The 20867-nt window shown below is 37.0% G+C and overlaps 1 protein-coding gene across 5 annotated transcripts in view; it reads right to left on the bottom strand.

Moving 5' to 3' along the window:
• The window catches only part of ATG10 (autophagy related 10), a 221409-nt gene extending 200768 nt beyond the window's left edge, over positions 1 to 20641 (bottom strand). Inside the window, exons 1-2 of one of the 5 annotated variants that reach the window (XM_036020491.1) lie at positions 20561 to 20641; positions 6855 to 6974 (exon numbers count right to left, since the gene is read on the bottom strand). In XM_036020491.1, coding sequence (XP_035876384.1) covers positions 6855 to 6962 — 108 coding nt within the window. In that variant the 5' untranslated portion in view covers positions 6963 to 6974; positions 20561 to 20641. Of the gene's footprint in view, positions 1 to 6854; positions 6984 to 14939; positions 15211 to 19282; positions 19406 to 20560 lie in introns of those variants that run through there. The other 4 variants (XM_036020492.1, XM_036020493.1, XM_036020490.1 and 1 more) reach the window with 4 other exon arrangements.
• Between the last annotated feature and the right edge of the window lie 226 nt (positions 20642 to 20867).

Raw genomic sequence — 20867 nt, 5'->3', positions numbered from 1 at the left:
TCTTTATGTTACCATTAACTTTAAAGGAAATTGGGTCAGCTGTCCTTTAGATTTCTGGATTTTTCTATTTGCTTCCTGTGGTGTCAATTAACTTGGTCCTGCATCACTTGAGTTCCTTAATTGATTCTATTCGGGTTCAACTTTTGGGACAAAAATATTTCATAGATTATGCTCTGTGATTTATGTTATAAAATTTCAGAAAGTATATAATATCTGGATGCCCTCTTTTTAGTAACACCAAGATTGATCACTAGGTTCAGGTGATGATAGCTCAATCCTTCCTCTGTAAATGCCCCATCAACCTTTCATTTAACAGTTCCATCCACTGATTATGGTTCTAATTCATTTCATTAGGGATTGAAAAGTGACTTGTTTAATTCTACCATCTTTTCCATGTTTACCAGATAAAATTCTAAAAGGAAACATTTTCCTTTATCAAATTAGGCTATTTGGTTATTATGAAATATAGCTCATAAAGGAAAGACAGGATAAACATGTCTTTCTTTCTAACAATTTTCAGAGCAAGGAATTGACATCCTAGATACTCCAATGATATTCAATGAATTAGGTTTGGAGACTGTTCCACTCCACTCTCTCTCATGTTCTCTCTCTCACTCTATCTCTCTCCCTCATTATAAACTCATGGATTTTTAAAATATTTAATGTGTTTCAAACAACTGTATTCACTGTTATTTGCCATCTTCTGTTCCCCCTTCTTATCCTAAAGAATAATATATTACAGACCAGTACAGTATATTTGCTGCTAAACAGACTTTCCCAGAGGCTTCTAAAAACATAACTACATTTTCATTTACAGCACTATTCTGTAAAAGACACTGAATATTTCAACCAATTAAAAATTATAACCATAGTATGGCTTTCCATGAGCCATAAAGTATGCCAAACTCTTTGAGTGCAAATCTCATTTAATTTACACAATAACCATATTAGGTGGGTAGTATTGTTAATCTAATTGTCAATCTAATTGTTATAGATTTTAAAAATGAATTTTGGAGACATTAAGTAACTTTCCAATATCCAGCTACTAAATGGTAAAGCAAGAATTTGTTTTTATTTTTTTAATGATTGAAGTCTCTTTATTTTAATATTTAATGTCACCATTAACGATAATCCAATCTTGAATAAAACAGCATTAAGTATGTTAGTTTTAAATTAGCATATTTTCTGTCTAATTAACTATTAAAACTTTGTAAATGGTTACACTTCACACTGAAAAACAAGCTAAAAGTAAAATGAACAGCTGTATAAGAAAATTACCCATAAATACTTTTTTCCCTTAAAATGACCAGACCTGAATGAGATTCATAGCAGAGGAGTCCAATTAGCAAATTTATTTGAGTTCCAGACACATTGTTCTTTTTATCTCATATAATTACCCTCATCTTTCCAATCATTCTAATATAACTGATGACTGACGACCAGTTTGTATTTCATATGTGAACAATCCATTTGCTTTTCCAGATCCAAAGGAAGCCTACGTAAATGTTTTCATTGAAGGTTTCGGACTCTCCAGAAGCTCGTTCTTATCTCAAGGATTATTGTGGGAAGACTCAGCTGCACCTGAAGATTCGCCAAGCCCTACAATAGGGGGAGGAACTAGGGAGAGGCCCCGCCTCAGTTCTTCTAGGTTAGGAGAATCGGCACCTCAAGGGCTGGGTGCAACTCTTCTGCTACCATTCTACATGGCTCATGGTTTTGCTTTCAAGCTATTTTTTCTAATGTCTTTATTCATATTCTTTTTAAAAAAATCACAAACTCATTGCCTCTAACAAATGATCAAAAAGATGCCACTCTTTTCTACAATGCTTGCAATGCAAGAATTAAGCCTTGTACCCTCTGTTTCAATAGTCTGGTGTGAAACTTGAAGAAAAGTTTTATTTTCAATCTCTTTATTCATATGTCTTAGTTCTTCAGAGGAAAGCCTCTGGGAGTAAGGGGTGGTCAAGGGAAATGGAAAGAAGAAGCCAGATCAAATCCAGATGGGCTGAGTTTCCAACAGAGAAACATTCTTACTTTGAAAACCTTGGAAGTAATATTCAAATGTGTGATCTACAAGAATTTGTGCAACTACCTTTTTCAACATTATTGAAATTATTAAATTAATGACCTAATTTTCTATCTGATTGCTCTTGCTAGAGAATAAACTTAACAAAAAACTGAATACACACACACACACAATTGAGTGCACACAGAACTGATGAAATCTGAATAAACTGTGTATTGTGCCAATTTCCTGATTATATTATCATACTGCAGTTATGCAAGAGGTTGTCACTGAAGGAAACTAGATGCAATATAGAATATCTCTGTTATTTCTTACCACTATATATAAATCAACAATTCCCTCAAATTTATTTTTAAAACACGAATGTTTCTCATTAAGACCCCATGTCCAGTAAGTTTGGCTCAAATACCTTTGTGCTTCCTTTCTCTGTATGTATATAATTAGGGCATAGGTGCTTGGCTTAATAATGTGCACAGTAATAGCTATTATTTTTGACTGTCAGAGCACTTTGTTTCTAGGCACCTTGTATGTAGTAACTCATTTAATCCTCACAACCAACCTAAAAAGTAGATATTTTATAAGAAAACTGAGCCACAAAGAAGGTCAGCAGCTTGTCCAAAGCTATTCGGTTGGTACTTAAAGAAGTTAAGATTCAAACCCAGCTCCTGAGCCTATACTCAAACCACTGCACTGTACTTTTTCTCAATAAATATTGTTATGTTTTGTTTTATCTATTATCTTAATGTGCAGTCCATGTTATATCTAGAGAGGCTTTAGATTTTTATTTATACGATCTATAGTTTCTAGTACTATTTCCAAAGTAAAATGTCCAGTTGGATGAGATTAGGACTAGGTTACCTTTGTTCAGTGTCATCCTAGTATTTTCGAACTTGAGTTTCAATTTATCACAAATTTTTGATTTTGGTTTTGTTGCTCAATGTATTCCCTCTCCTTACTTTATCCTAGCTTGTTCCTTACAAGTTTGGAAGCGAGCCCCAGAGCACCGGTCAGCAAGCTGCAGCCCATGGGCCACATCCTGCCCAGTGCTGGTTTTGTACAGGCTGTGAACTAAGAGAGGTTATTACATTTTTTAAATAATTTAAAATATCACAAAGAATAATTATTTTGTGACACTTGACAATGACATGAATTCAAATTTCAAGGTGCGTAAACAAAGTTTTACCGGAACATAGTCATGCTCATATATTTATGTATTGTCTACAGCCTTTCATTCTACAAAGGCAGAATTACTGGATGGCCCACAAAGCACAGAATATTTACTATCTGACCCTTTGCAGAAAACATTGGGCAGCCCCTGTAGTGTAGACCAAGGTGAGACAGGTAGAGCAGGGATTTGTATCCAGATCTTCCTAACTCTGAAGCCCACGCTCCTAACCACAATCATTAATTTCCCACAGACCACCATGTTAAACAATAGTTCTCAGTGAGAGCATACCTCCTCCCTGAAAGAGTTAGAAATGTTCGGGGTAGGGGAACAAGAAGAATTGTCCTGCCCAGATGCCAACAGCATCCAGCCCCACTAAAAAATAATGATTTAGAAGTATTCTCCCTGTTCTGCATACCTCCAGATATAAAAATCAGAACTGTTTTTGACCACTTTTAGAAAGTTTCCTTTTAAAATTAAAGAAATGTAATATGTATTGGTTTTAGAGAGAAAGGAAGGGAAAGAGAGAGAGACATAGATGTGAGAGAGAAACATCAATTGGTTACCTCCCATACACACCCCAACCAAGGATCAAACCCACAACCTAGGTCGTGTGCCCTGACTGGGAATCAAACCCCCAACCTTTAGTGTATAGGACAACACTCCAACCAACTGAGCCACACCAGCAAGGGCTCTTTTAAAATTTTTTAAATTGTTACATCTCCATTAATTCATATTGCTTTTCTTATCAACTTTGCAGGGGGAAAAAATGATGTTTTAACTTATCTATAAAGTTGAACTATACCAATTCTCTAAACATTTTAGTGATTCTTCAAAATTAAAAAATTAAATAGATGTTGCTAGAGTGATTTATGAACAAACCTAAAGGTATAACTGACAATATGTTGGAGCCTCTATCTGTCAGGATAAACAAGATTCTTTTCAAAACTAACTTTCAGGGACAGGAAGGGACAGAGGGAGGTACTATAAAAATGTATAAGGAACCTTTTGAGGGTGATGGATATGTTCACTTTCTTGATTATGTTGAAGGCTCACACGTCCATACGAATGTCAAAAATTACCAGCTGTACACTTTAAATATGAGCAGTTGTCAATTGTACTTCAATACAGCTATTTTTTAATAAAAATAAATTTCTAGAGCCTAAAAAATAAAACAGTGGTTTAAGTATTGTCTCCAAACAGTCCTACAAAAAGACTGACATATTAATACAAATGGAAGGTTTGGAGGAAACAACCAAGTAACTGATGCACAATTTCCTTCATACAAAGGATATGGGACTGCTGAAACTACTTAGCAAAAATACTAATACCCCAACATCTAGAAAGGAGGAATCCGTTTGCCTGGAGCCCCTTTTTCTAACTGAGGTCAACAGCATGCACTGAGGCAGGGCCGGGTGAGAAACTACAGTCCTGCAAGGGAGACACCCAGTTCCGTAAGTCATCAGTGGGATGCATGCCCCCTTTGTTATGCACCACTGGCATGTTGGCTTTATTCCTCGCCATGTTTAAAAAACATCTGTTACTTGCCAACATTTAAAATTTTAGATATTTCTCTCCCAAAATCCTTTTGGCTTTCCTTGAAAGATCTGGTAACCCTTGGGCCCATGTTTCCAACCTGACAGCAGGCCTACCACTGTGGTCAGCTCCCACCACAGGCTGCTGTGTTTCTGGCAGCTCTGCCCATTGACATGACAGGGCCTGGTCTCCGCAGAGCTGTGAGTTTGCAGGCCTTGCCCTCAGGCGACAGAGATTTTCTCTCAACAGTGTTTGGTTTTGCTTTGTTTTGTTTTGATACTATCTTTGGACTCACCCCCACATTAAAAAGAACTATCCTTAATTAAAGGTGCAATTCTCACTCCAAAGGGTAGGAAACTTTCTTAACCCAGCAGACAGTGGCAGCAAACAAGAAGTTAGAGTTAGCCATACCCATACCTGCAGCCCAGGCCAGAACAAGAATATAAACAAATCCTGGAACTAGTTTCAACGAATTTAGTGAAGAAACTTCTAACAGATGTAATTCCCTCCTTGGAGATCTTCCCCAGTGCCCCACCACCCCTACAACACACACACATGCGTGCGCTCACGTAGTCCACTCCAAGTTCCCTCCCTAACCTTCTCCCCCTCCACTCTGCTGGGTCACAGAAATGGTAACAGGAATCTATATCATTCTCCCTCAAGCTTAAGATAAAAGATAAACTCTTTTTTTAACAAAACCTGGCAAAAGGGAAAGTTCCCTAGAAGTAACCACATAAATTATTACAGGTCAAAAGGTGGCAGAAACCTTTACTCATTCAATAAATAAACCGCCAACAATCAATTATTTTATTTAATTATTATATATCAGAAGTATTAATATTAAGATAAAGAGAAAGACAAAGAGAACTTGTATCACCATTATGTATCATTTCTCAAACCATTCATAAAATAATAGAGAAAAATATTACAAATAAGGCAACAAAAAAATTCTTTACTGCCAGATGACCTCACTCTACCTAGAAGATTACAGGGAAATCACTGAAAATTTATGAAAACTAAAAGGATAAATTAGTGATTGAATAGTTACCAAATTAATATACAAAAATTAGCACTTCTTTTATATGTTGGCACATAATAATCATAGATGAAATAATATGAACAAAAATTCAAACACCATAGCAAACAAGATTATAAAATTCTCAGAAACAAAAATTAATAAAAGGTGCCAGTAAGGTCATGTTACCCTGGAGCAGGAGATGCCCTAGGGGCTTAAGGGCTGCCCAGTCACAGAACGAGTGACGCTGGAATCTACCAACCCCTGAATCATCCCATGAGTCACCCTGTCAAAGACTAGACAACATACGACCCAATGAGAAATTACGGCTTCTGTCACCAGTGACACTCTAGATCTGATCAAGACCTGCATCTCCCTGGCCTAGTTCTGAATAATAGGAATCAGCTCAAAACTGTTCCTGTCTCTCAGAGTACATATGGGAAACAGAGTCAATCAGCAGAGACTCAAGATTCATCACTTTTTTGAGAATCAGATAAGATGTCAAGTAGAGAAAATTCACTCTCTGAGGAAGAGATTTCAAGGAATTCTTTAAAAGCTTTTGGCAAAGAACCTTACTAAATATATGTGTGAAATATAAATGAGTACATAGACTTTTTCATTACTGTTACTAAATAAAATCAAAAGAATGTTTTGAAACGTGTTTACACTATTAAAAAATTCTCAATTATCACAGTACTCGGTATTTCAGAATTTGTGATTGTTTGACTGTGGTTTGATTTCAGGATTATCTTTTCACTCTCTGGATGAAGACAGTTTCCTAGGAAAATGAATAGTGTAAACAAATAGTTGGAGGCACCACAGAAGCATCTATTTATACTCAGATAATTAATATGCTAAGCATCCTTATCTATTAAATTAAAGCAGGTCACCTAAAGACTTTTCTACATAATACTTCATTAGCCTAATTATAATGAGTACATATAGTTGAAGTAATAAAATGAACATCTGTTTTAAAACATTCCCCAATTTAAGCCTTTTACTAAATCAAGCTAGCTTTCATACATTAGTTTCAATTACTAAGGGTTTACATGACAGAAAAAGAGAAAGAAAAAGAAAACACCAAAATAGGAAATAAAATTTTCTACTCTTACCTTTGAAGTTCTCCATTCCCAGCCATCACCTATCTGCTGTGAATGTTTGATAAATTCTTTACAATAATGCTGGAATGTTTGTTCTCCAAAAAACTCCTCTTCTTCCATACTATATGATAACTGCAATAACTGCAACATAAAAACTAAGTATTAGAAACAGCTGTAGAATGAATACTGAAAGGAAGGCTGCAGGTTCACTTATTTACGTCAACAAACCAAAATTGAGATGTAAATGGAAAACAACCTCAGAGTCATTCCAAAAATTGTGTTTTGTTTCCATCTTTCTCATCCTATCTCCACTTTTTAATCCGGAAAAATAAGTCCATGAATTTAGTTTCAAGCGCTTACTTTTACCTCACTTCTTCTAAGCTAACGCTTCCAGCCTCCTCAGGACTTCCTTTTCTACCCCTTACTTCAGCTCCTTTGTAGATGGTGTGACAGTGACAGGCAAAGCTGAGCTGTTCTTTAGATTTTATTAGAGAATTAACTCACTAACAGATGATGCTCTAAAGTCTGAAAATATTTGTTCTTCAAGGTCCTACTTTATAAATTGTGTCTAAAAATGTAACAAATCAAGGAATACCCAAATATTTGTTATGTAAATCTGTCCAAAACATAAAACATTGCTTATTAAAAGAGAATTTTAGAGCTGGAGGAAAACTCACAGAGTATGTAGTTCAAGTTTCTTAATGAGAAAAGACTGACCAAGTGAATTCCCTCGTTCTCCTTAGTAACAGGCATCTTCAGGACAGTGTGGTACTTGCTGACTGCTTACTTTGTCAAGCACTGTACTAGATACTGCACGTTCCCATTTAACCCTCACACAGTCCAGAAGTTGTTGTTATCCTCCTTTGCCAAATGAAAAAGGCTCCCTGACCAGTGTGGCTCAGTGGGTTGGACATTGTGCTGCAAACCAAAATGCTGCAGTTCAATTCCCAGTCAGAGTACACACCCAGGTTGCAGGCCAGGTGCCCAGTTGGGGGCACACAAAAGGCAACTGACTGATGTTTCTCAAACATTGATGTTTCTCTCCCTCTCTGTCTCCCTCCCTTCCTGTCTCTCTAAAAATAAATAAATAAAATATTTTAAAGTGAAAAAGCCAATGTAAACTGCTCAAGAATGTAAATGAGAAAGGATACAAACCTCAGTTTGGCTCCAGGGTCAATGATCTGTCTATACTAGCTGATTCCCAGTCCACTGTCCTTTCTGGTTATTCAAAAGTAGTATGATCTACGTAAGAATTTGTTCATTCACCCAACAAAAACAGTATCTACTAAGTGGTAGTCACTGTGCATAGGTAAAGGTTACATATATGAAAATGAAAAATAAATATAGCCCTTGCCTTATAAGAATTCACATCGTAATAGGGGAGAGAAGCAAAAATAATAACAATAATAATTACAGTATAAACTCTCTTAATCAACCTCCATTCAACCAACTTTGCCATATTAATCAATACAATGTCCATTCCCTCTGTAAAATAACTAGTATCTATAGCATTCTGATCAGGAAGCAACCTCTACGCCCCTCCGTTGAGGGTACGTTCACAAACCACATTCTTGTATTATAATATAAGTATACCTTAATGAAATGCTACACTAACCAAACCAATAAGATGTAATTTAAAAACACAGACAACTGTTATTTCTAAGATTTAATGCCTTGGCATTACTTTATGAAAGTAAGTTTCCATTGGAAAAACATACTATTATTGAAGAAGATATGGACAAAGCAACAGAAAATTGGTGGTGCTACGGAATCATACAAACCCAGAATTCTGCACTCGGACTGCTGTACATGTGGCTTAAGCGCTTTCATTTAAACAAAATACCTAGAGGACACATTCTAGGTTCAGTTTAATCAAGAATAAACAAGTAAATTCCAATTAAGTACCCACACTTTAAAAAAAATGCCTTGGTTATAAATGAAAAAATTGGCAAATAAATGTATTTCTATGTTTTGAGCTGAAATAAAATGTTTCAAGTATGCATGGCTTTTTTAACATAAAAGAATATTCTTTTTTAATTTAATGAAAGAATCATTAGGATAAAGAAAAATCAAACATTATTGGCATATGTGAGTCTTTACAGAGGTTTATAGATTCTACTTTTCTGTAATTTATAAACCTTAAGCAGAAAGTAACTTAAATATTCTTCACCATTTGCCTTTATATCAAACTCCTTGCTTATCCATAACCTCTTTTTTTGGCATGTATTATGTTTTAACTTTACCTTTAATCAACTTCTTCAATTAACTGTTCCAGTCGCAATTCTGACAGCATGGGAAAGGAGGATTTCTATTTAAAGTCTATACAATAATGAAGCTATACACAGATTACAGTTGGCACAAGAAGGATCCCTCACAAAGGAGGGATGGTGTGTGTATCATGTAAGAGTTTGAACTCTTCCACAGAAAATAGGGAACAAGAACTTAGAGCTGAAAAGATCAGAATAAAAAAAATCATTGGAAAGATGAAGGTATAGGTAAACAAGGCTCGGTTCCTTGCACAGCCACATCAAAATTGCAACTAAACTGTAGAACAACCATCACTTGGAGCTATCAGAGGTAGAGATGAATGGAAGTCTGACAGCTGCAGGATTGAAGAAACCACATCCATCCTGACTGGTGGGAGGGGAGGACACACCTGGTAGATAAAAATTTGGAAGGGATATCTCAGGAGTCAAAAGTCAGAGTCCCACACCAGGTCCCCCAGCACAGGGTTCCAGTACCAGGAAGAAAAGTCCTCAAAACTTCTGGCTGCAATAACCAGTGAGGAATGAGTGGTGGAAGAAACTTCTGGAGTTCCAAGCAGTTCCACTTGAAGAATCCACACATGGACTTACTCAGACTCACTCCCTCTGAGCTCTAGAACTGGGGTAGCAGCTTGAAAGGCACAAGTGGCATATGGAGAGGAATTGAAGTGTCCTGTATCAAAGTGAGAGCTGGGGGACAGCTTTCCCCCAGACAGAGAGGTGGGCAGAGGCCATTGTATCCTTTCTGAACCATCCCCCAGACAGAGTCAAAGAGCCAGCAGGTGGGTGCCATATCTGAAACTCCATAAACCTGGCTAACATGGTTTACCCCACCATGGAGATCTCCTGAGACTCCATCCAGCCCAAATTACAGGCCCACCCAAGCTGTTAACAGAGACTTTTCCACATGAATGGATGGTCAAATTGAATAAAATAAAGGATAAAAAAATCATATGATCATATTAATTGATACAGAAAAAGCATCTGACACCTATTTATGATTTTTTTAAAAAACTTATAACAAAGTTGGAATAGAGGGAATGTACAACATAATAAAGGCCATGTATGACAAACCCATGACTAAAATTATACTTGATAAATAGAAGCTAAAAGTGTTTTCCTTACATCAATAACCAAACAGAAATGTCCACTTTCAGCATTCTTATTCAACACAGTATTGGAAGTCCTAGCCACAACAATCAGACATGAAGAAGAAATAAAATGCATCCAAATTGGAAAAAAAAGTAGTAAAACTGTCATTCTTTGCGGATGGCATGATACTACATATAGAGCACCCTGAAAAGTCCACCAAAACTTTACTAAAACTGATAAATGAATTCAGTACAGTAGCAAGTTACAAACTAAATATTCAGAAATTGGTTACATTTTATGGGTGTACATTTTTATACACCCATAATGAATTATCAGAAACTAAAACTAAGAGAACAATCCCATTTATAATCGGATAAAAAAAAAACAAACCTAGAAATCTAAACAAGGTTGTAAAAGATCTATACTCAAAAATGTATGACATTGAAGAAAGAATTTGAAGAAGATACAAATAACTGAAAGTATATACTGTGCTCATGGACAGGAAGAATTAGCATTGTTAAAATGTCCATACTACCCAAACCAATCTATAGATTCAACAAAATCTTATCAAAATACCAATGCCATTTTTCACAGAACTAGAACAAATAATCACAAACTTCATATGGAACCATAAAGGACCAAAAAGTCACAACAATCTTGAGAAAGAAGAACAAATTTGGAGGTATCACCCTAGCTGATATCAAACTACGCTACAAAGCTATAGTAATCAAAACAGCATTGTACTGGAATAAAAACAGACATATAGATCAATGGAACAGAATAGAGAGCCCAGAAATAAACCCACGTCTATGTGATCAATTGAACATACAATGGGGTAAAAGCAGTCTATTCAATAAATGGTGTTGGGAAAATTGGATATATGGGGAAAAAAATGAAACTAGACCACCTTCTCACACTACACACAAGCATAAAACCAAAATGGATTAAAGACTAAAGTAAAACTCAAAACCATAAAAATCCTAGAAGAAAATACAGGCAGTAAAGTCTCTGACATTTCTCTTAGGAATATTTTTTCTGATATATCTCCTTGGACCAAAGAAACATGAGAAAAACATTAAAGAAATGAGACTACATCAAACTAAAAAGTTTATGCACAGCAAAGGAAATCCTCAAGAAAATGAAAAGACAAACTATGGGAGAAAATATTCACCAATGATACAGCTAATAAGGGGTTAATATCCAATATTTATAAAGCATTCAAACTATTCAACACACACACATGCACACACAAAGAAATCTAATCTAAAAGTAGGCAAAGGACCTGAATAGACACTTCTCCAAAGAGGACACACAGATGACCACTAGTTATGAAAAGATACTCAACGTCACTAATCATCACAGAAATCCAAATGAGATAAAACCACAATGAGATATCACTTCACATCTGTCAGAATGGCTGTCATCAATAAATCAACAAACAAGTGTTAGCTAGGGTATGGAGAAAAGGGAACTCTTGTGCACCATTGGTGGGATTGTAGATTCGTACAGCCACTATAGAAAACAGTATGAAGGTTCTTCAAAAAATATGAAAGATGGAACTGCCTTATGACCCAGTGATTCCACTCTGAGTATATATCCAAAGAAACCCAAAACACTAATTTGAAAGAATATGTGCACCACTATTTTCATTGCAACAATATTTACAATAGCCAAGATATGGAAGCAACCCAAGGGCCCATTGACAGATAAGTGGATAAAAACTGTGATACATATATAGAATGGAATATTACTTGGCCATAAAAAAAATAAAATAAAATAAAATCTTACCATTTGCAACCACATGAATGGACCTAGAGGGTATTATGCTGAGTGAAATAAGTCAAAGACAAATACCATATGATTTCACTTATATGGGAAATCTAAAGAACAATAAACAGACAAAATAGAAACAAACTCATAGACAAAGTGAACTGATGATTGCCGGAGGGGGAGTTGGGGAAATGAATGAAAAGGTGAAAGAATTAAGAAGTACAAATTGGTGGTTACGAAACAGTCACGGGAAGTAAAGTTTAGCATAAAGAATATAGTCAATGATATTGTAATAACTGTGTGCGATGCCAGGTCAATACTTGAATTATCAGGGGAATCACTTTGTAAATTATATAATTGTATAACTGTGCACCTGTTTAGGTTCATTGTATCTTGTGCACCTGAAACTAATATAAAATATTACTGAATGTCAACTGTAACTAAAAAAAGTTTGAAAGAAAAGATTTCACCCCAAATATAGATAGACAGATAGATAGACAGGTAGATAGACAGGTAGACAGACAGACAGACAGACAGATGCCTGTGGAATACCCAGGTGATGATATCTAGCAGGCATTTGGGCATGGATCTGGAACTCAGGGAAAACAAGAAAGAAATATGGACATCTGGGCTGGAAATAGGGATTGTAAATCAACATTCCACGGCTGACAACAGAACATATTCAATCACACAGTAAGAGGATACCAAACTGGAATCCGAAACATGAAATGGTACAGCCAGAGAAACAGTTTTGCCAACTATGTGATGACCCTGACATATATGGAAAGATATTCAATAAAAAAACTGAATTTAATTCATAAAAAAATACTAACATATCTTGGAACAGTTCATAAATTTCAAATAAACCCTCACTTAGTAACAAAACTGAACTAAGTAAAAACACTCCATGCCCTAAGCCGTCCAGTTACTACGGCTCACTGAACTATTCAGAATGTTAGTTGAAACATAATATTTCACTCAGTAGCCACAGTTTACTAATTAACACACTGTGCCACTAGCAAGATGAGTGAACATCAAAGCACTAATTAATATTTGGTTGAATACTTTTAAAATTATCTAAGGGCTGGACTTTGCTGAAGGATGTTACATACAATAATACAAACACTCAGGCCTTCTATACTCTATTGAAACAATATCCATTTCAATTCAAGTCATTGTAATGTACCATAATGAAATTTTACTGAACAATCATTGTCTCTTTGCTCATGTAAGAATATTTCACCTTGTTAAAAGTAAAAATATAATACAATCAACATTTTTATATGTACTTTTCAAGTTTTAATACTCTCTGGTCCTCTACTAAGTTCACAGACTAGTAGAGGCAGGAATTAGAATCTTAAAACATCCTATTATGAAATGGCTTAAATTATGACCAAGACAAAAACAACCACAACTGCAGCTTATTAAGCAATAATGGCAAAAAATAATCCTTAATTTGCAAATGAAAAACCTTAGATGCAAACTGCCTGTTTCCAGACGTGAGCCATCTTACACTAGAGGTAACAACAGAACACAGGTGAACTCTCAATAAAAAGCGCTGGGTGGGGGGGGGCGGGGTGTGGGCTGGGATGGGAGTAAAAGACAGAAAACTGTACTTGAACAACAATTAAAATAAAAATTAAAAATAAAATAAAATAACAGGTGAATTTTACCAAATAAATGTGTGCAGCACTGCTGCATTGTTGCAAAAAAAAAAAAAAAAAGGTAAATTCTAATTCTCACCTCATCCTAAACGATGAGCCTCTCAGCTCTTACAAGTAAAAGTTAGAAAAGAGAGCTGTTTTGTGTCATAAAGTATAGGTTAATACATCTATTTTGTTTGAGTCTCACTCTTGCTAAACAGCTGTTTGATTTTTCTTAACTCAATCAAAACCTTTCTTTGACTGCTTCAGCAGAGTCTACAGACTGGAAAGGTAGCAGAAACTGTTTCCCACCAACTGAAAGCAGCCTCTCTAAACAACAGGTTAGCCCTGTAACTAGGTAGTGTGGAGAAGCTTATTCTGATGCTATTAAATGTATCCTTTCAGAAAAGCAGCCCCAGTGAATTCTAACGCCGTGTATAATCATTGTTCAAATGATCCTTTTTAATTAAAAACAATTTTTTTCACTACTATGCTCCACATTTTTAATGTGATTTTTCAATCTAATGTATTGAACACTCATACTTTTTTTTTTTGGTCAGAGACATTTCTTTTGATGAATCTATAAATCAATGTGTATCAGACTTATAATGAGATTAAAACATTTTAAGAAATATAACTAAATTTCCACAGAGCTTAAGATCATTTATAAAAATGTGATTATCACAGAACATACTACGCATACCTTTATGCATTAAAGATCATTTTTAGCTAATAAAAGTAAGCAACTTCCTCTGTACTTGTCCCTCCCTGCAACAGTTTTACATATTGTAACTTTAAATTTAGACTCCTAACAAAACATGCAATTACTTGCTAGCAAAGTAAACTCAACCCATTACCTTTATGAGAATTTGGCTTGAATTCATTTAATTAGTTAATCACTTACTTAGCAGGGTTCTTGTGCAGTGGTCCTCAAATCTTAGAATGCAAAGAAGCACCCAGAGTACAAATTTAATTGTGGAATCCTAGACCCAGACCAGAAGGATTACCTGATTTTGAAGGCCCCAAGTAAGCCTTTATAATTAGCACCAGAAATACTTTTGAGGAGGAATAATGCTAGAAAATGGAGACCCCAAAAAAGGGGGGGATGATTTTGATGGGGATAGTGAAGGGCCTGGACATCAAAGCATTTGACAGCCTAGGTGGGGCACAGCAGGCACGGCCCAGGTGACCCGATAAACAGGAAAGCAGCAAAAGAGAGGATGTGTGTTCAGTCATGACAGCACCTGAACAATGGGCTCAGTGTTCCTTCATTGGGTTCCCACTGAAACATTCCCAAATCAAAGTTTAAATGAGATATGACATTGTACCTGGACTAGAGATGAGGGATCTTTAGTGGTAGCTGCACTTGCTATGGCCTCTGCAGTCTGAGCTCCAGTTAGAAAGAAGGTAAGAGAACATCTCACTGTCCACATTCTGTATTTATTCAGAAAAAAGAACCTGAGCTGTCCCCTCCCCTACTGTCTTCCAATGCACATTAATTCTCTTTCAAGGCAATTGTCACCCAAAAATATAATGTTCGTGGCCAGAAGTGGAAGGTGAAGCCAAGCGGAGCATTGCACATTGTAATAGAAAGTCAGCAACAGGAAGCTGTGGGAATAGGATGAGCCTCAGAATAATTTCATCACTACCCTTTCCCTCAAAAAGATCTCAAAAAACTATATATTATTATAAATTATTTGAAATCACTTCCTTCATTATAAACACAGGAGCAAAAGATTAAATGATAAGAAAGGAAGGAACTTTTCTGAGTACAGAGAAGATCTATCCTTCATATATTTGGTTACCCCCATCACCCTGTTCTCCAACCAACACAGAGCACAAGAATGCTCCAACACCCAGGTGTAGCGGAAGGGATGAAGGAAGCTCGCACACTCTGGCCAAGTCAGCACCATCCCTATACAAGTCACTGTGCTGTCAAGACAAAACCAAAAACATCAGTAACAGTACTGGGCCACTAAGAAGCTCTTGTCCCATAAGAAAGAGGAGCACCATGATAAAGAGGAAGAGGGGAAGCCTGCTGGTGCTGAAGTAGGCTTACACTGGGAATCAGGAGAAAAACTGAGAATATCTACTTGATGCACCCAATTGAAAAGGAAAAAGAAAAACCCACCTTCCAAAAGCAAGAGATAGTGGAGGGGAGGGTCAGGTGGTGGAGGGAACAACATCTGAGATTAAAAAGAAAACTGGATAAAGAAAAACTGGAAGGAATTCAAGCATGTCTTAACAGTACAGATAAATTTTACATTAGAGGCAACAGATGAAAGTCTAAAAGCTGGAAAAAATCTAATTAGTATTTTAGCATACACAGGTGAGATTTCAAAACACACAGAAGGAAAAGGACCAAGATGAAAACAATGCATATCGATTGACAAGAAGTACAAAGAACACAGATCTAACCTACAAACAACTGGCTTTGCTGCACTGAAATCATATAGGCAAACATGAAATTGAAAAATTACTCCTGAGCTAGAAAAAAAAAGGATTAAAAAGATTTACTCCCAACAAAAGGAATAAAAAAACAAACAAGATTTATTCCAATTAATTGAAAGAATTCACTGTGTTTCTGAGAAAACTGTTGGAAAGAAACCTAAGTCTAGAGGTAGGCCAGTGGAATATCTTTAAAAATAAAATTTAAAAGTAAAAACAAAAATGCACGCAGAAAAATCAGTTAACCTACAAAGGAACAAAAATCATGGTTAGCCTCATCCATCTGCTCCACAGCAAGGAACACTAAAATGTCTAAACATCAGAGGGCTTCTGACTTAAACTTCGATCTTAATGCTTATAACAGAGCTAGGCACACAGTAAACATTAAATAAAAGTTGTGATAAATCCAAGAAAAACTAAAAACTTTAAATGAATTTATTCTATCAATACATATCCCTACCTCTTTATAGTACCTTTATCCTAATCAACTTCCAAGCCTATAGACAAGTTGTATCTCTACCCATTTAAACAGTAGATTTATGATATCCAAGCTTTCTGATACCAGTGTCACTACTTATATAAGAATGTTATCATTTCTTAATATAAACAAGATTTCTCTGAAAGTACATGAGAAGTTGTTCCACCACTAGTTTGAGCTGATCCATTAACTCCAACTCTTGCTGCCTTTGAATAGAGGGACTTAACTCTAGTCAGAACCAAGAACTAATGGCATATTCAACAAACAAAAAGGTAAGGAAAATGATTAACATTGTTTTATAAGCTACAGACTTGCTTGGTCTAAACATAGATAATAGACCTGTTTTTCAAATATACTACAAAGTACTATTACATTTTTTTAAAAGAAAGTAAGTGGTTGGATATTTTTGTAATGGAATCGACAATCCCTTTAGTTTTTTCTTTTCACATAAGACTAGATTAATGTGCCTTTTTATCTCCACAAGCTTTTCGTTCATTCACTCAGCATCTACAATATCCTAGTGCTTCCTGTGTATGTCCTTATAAAAAGGAATATCAAACTTTTCTCGGTGAAATCAGAAAAGACCCCCAAAAAGGGAGTCTGGAAGGCCTGAGTTTATTCCTGAAGACCTGAATTTTGAATCTGAATAAGGGCCTAAAAAGTGGAGACAAAGAAAGGCATGCCCAAAAGATGGAACAGCTCCTGCAAGACCAGGCCTTAAAAGAGTGTGCTAAATTTAAAAAATTTAAAAAAGTGGCAGTAGATGGAGCATAGGCTGGTAAAATATGAGCAGATGAGGTCCAATGGGTCCCAGCATAAGGAGGGACCAGTTTTAAAGGAGCCATTTGGAAATGAGTGGGATCATACTCGGCTATCACAAAAAGCAGGAGTTATGTTTTTGTTATTGCTGGTTAATATTCGGGAGTGAGGTACTATGAGCATCCTACAAGGTATGAGACAGTCCCAAAAAATGCCAATTAAGACCCCTTTGGAAAAACATTGGGAAGTAGGTTAGGGCTTAACAAAGTCCAGAGAATTTAACCCTAGGGTTTCTTAGCCTAGTTTTGAAATCTATCACAATCTACATTTCACTCACAAAATATTTACTTCCAAAGAAGCTGTGTGTTTTCTTGAGCAAGTGGAATGCTGTGTTCTTTCCTTTGACCATCATGAAGCTGAGAACATAGTTGTGGTTCATCTTTAACAATTATACAACTTTTCATGGTATGTATTTCAATATATCACACTCCAGTGTTTCTAGTCAAGCTTTCTATTTTCATGACCATTTATTTTGTATGTTATTATGTTATATATAGATTATAAGATAACTCAAATACTTTTAAAACCAAATAGGGAATAAATTTTAAAATATAAGCAACAAAATAAAATGGAAAGAAAAGAACATTAGATAGTAAGATAGAAAAAAAAAATGTATTGAGTCCTCAGAATCATCCTGGGTGAACGTTAAGAGACTTTTCAAAAAGAACATGATGTGCGGTCTTTGCCTCAACAATTTGTTATCAAATTTGTAAGAAAAGATTCAAACTGAAAACCACATTAGAAATAAAAGACAACAAAAACTAGTGATAAATTGTTTAACCACGGTTTTAAAAATTGATATGGATTAAAATCATAACTCTAGTAGCATGTATTGAGCTTCTACAATATGCCAAAAACTGTATCAACTTGTTGAAACTTCACTGCAACCCTGAGGTACTTAACTATGATTTTCTTCATTTTACAGATGAGGAAATTGGGGCAGAGAGGTTATGTAATTTGCCCAAGGTAATACAGCTGATAAATGTGGCAATTTGACCCAAGTCAGTCTGAAGTTATACTTCAAATAATCCTTGAATTAATTATAAGAATTATAAGAAGATACTGAAAGGCAGGAATACAATACATAACGGGATGACAAGGGTTAGTAGGGGTAGAGGCGGTAGAATCAGTGAAATGAGGCAGGGTAGACAGGGAAAGAGTCTAATGGGGGCATATAGATTAAGAAATACAAGAAAAAAGGGGGGCAGTTTATAAATACTCCTAAAACTCTAAAGAGGTTTCATTTAAGCAGTGACCAACAGGAAACCATTGTAAGTTCTTGAGCTCAAAAGAGATGACTAAAAATTTTTCTCTGAAAGCTATTACATGACAGTGATAAATTCACTTTAGTAAAGTCTCTGCCTCGGTCCCATAAACCTAGATCAAGCCCTTCAAGGCTTGGGGTGCCATGTACATTAGCAGAGACACTGATTCTGCATAGTTTTCAGCAACTTTTCCCTAATCTGGGTGCTTTTAGGTAGGGATTATTCTCTATTCCCCTATTTTCCAATTGTTTTATACTCAGACTGCTTGACACTTGAAGACATGTGTTTCAAGGGATAATCACCAAATAATCTCTACGGTGCTTTGTTGTTATGGTTCCCTAAGTGTATGATTCAAACCATGGTTCTAGACTCCCAAAACACATTTCCAGACTTCAAAGATACTAATAAAATCAAGCCAGGTTTTAAATAATTTACTTACATAAACTTTACCCTCTTGCTTTTCCTAAGGGGTTGGGTATCTGTCTCATAAATATGTAAGCATTAGGAACTGCTACCACTTTACAATTTGTCACAAAACATTTTGCCCAACTCAATGGCCTCATCATATAGTAAAATCTCAGTTCACCTTATCCTAAATAAAGGGGAAAGGGAAGTGGAGAGGAGAGAAGAGTGGGTGGGGAAATAACCTTACAACTTCTACCTTCAAATGAATCCAGTTCAGAACTGGTGGAAACTGCTTCCACTAGTTTCCTCCATTAAAATATCAGTAACAATTCTTAAACCTTGAAACTGCAAGACTTTAATTCGAGTTTCTCAACACTCAACACTGGTGCGGGGGCGGGGGCGGGGGGGGAGGGGCGGTCAAGTTTTCATTTTGTAAATGTTTCTTTTGTCCACATTTGACCCTTCAGAAGAAAGAAGGAAAGGTCCCACGACGTAGTTGAGTACAACATGGGAACTGTTTTCCAATCCTGAAAAGTACAAATGTAAGCCCTTGCCACTAAAAAGTGGAAGCCATTGTCAAATTGCAATGTTTCAAAACTTAGAAACATTCATAAAAACAAAGTGAACCTGTGGCAAAGATTTATTGAACTTACAATGAAGGAACAAGCTGAATGGTAAAAATTATGAAAATCTTGGAAATAGGGCAATAAAACCACAACCTTCTGTATTTTTTTCTCCCACTCAGAAATAATTTGCATCTCAAACAAGAAGAACAAAAAAGTGACTGCACAGCTGGGGCTGTAATCAATATTATGTCAAGCAAAAGTACAGTCCCCTAGATGACTAATTCATCCTCAGGTGGGCGTGTTAGATAGACAAGACTCCATTTTGACTTTGAAAAGACGTGTAGCTATCCTTTTGCCTTTCTGAAATGTTTTGTATTTTTACCAAAGCAAATGTTTCTATAATTCAGTTAACTATTGCTGTACCCCGCATCCCATCGTGATTTCAGATGCTATGAGTACATACGTTACTTGGGAGGAAAAATAATGTGTTTATAAATGTTAGGTTATTCCTCCTGACAATCTATCTGAAACCCCTTCAAGTTAAGTGGGGCTTGGCCACTGTACTTTCCAGTAATTTAATGCCCTTTGTTTCAAGGTTACAAGGATAAAGAATTGCTATCCCCTAGCAAGCTTTAGGCACAGGGGATTAACTACCGAAGTCCACTGGGAGGCCCCCGGTAGCGGCCCCAGGGCGCGCGTGGCCCAGCCCGACCCCCAGGAAAGGGGGCACGCCCCCTCCACTCCCCACCCCTGAAAGCTGATCACCCCGAAATGCAGATGCAGCGCAAAAGCCAGGACCATGCCTGCATTTCTGAGGCGGAAGACCCTTTTCCCGGCCTTTTGTTCAGGGCTGGGCTCGTCCCGCCCACCTACCCCCACCTCTTCTCCCGGTCCCTGGAGGGTAGTGAGGGATGCGCGGGGTGCTGGGCCGGGAAGAGACGGCCCCCAAAGGCTCTAGAAATACTCACCCCGCTCCGCTCCGCCCGGCCCGGCCGCCCAGCCCCGCGAGGGCGGGGCGACGGGGCTGGGGGAGGGGAGCCGGGGCGCGGTACCCTTAACTGCACGCGTTCCCGCCCCGCCAGCGGCCTCGGGGAGGAGTGGGACAGACCCCGGGGAGCCACAGGGGTGGCGATGTAGGCCACGGTGGAGGGAGGTACGTGACCAACCCCTCCCTCAGCCGCCGCCGCCGCCGCCACCACCACCCCACCGGCTACCAAGTTGGAGCATGCGCGCTGCTCCTCCCGCGCACCAGGAGGCCTGTCTCGAGCTGCAGGC

This window comes from Phyllostomus discolor, chromosome 3, assembly GCF_004126475.2.
Source record: "Phyllostomus discolor isolate MPI-MPIP mPhyDis1 chromosome 3, mPhyDis1.pri.v3, whole genome shotgun sequence".
Taxonomy (NCBI): Eukaryota; Metazoa; Chordata; class Mammalia; order Chiroptera; family Phyllostomidae; genus Phyllostomus; species Phyllostomus discolor.
Note: the sequence above shows the minus strand (reverse complement) of the source record. Positions and strands in the feature narration are given on the sequence as shown.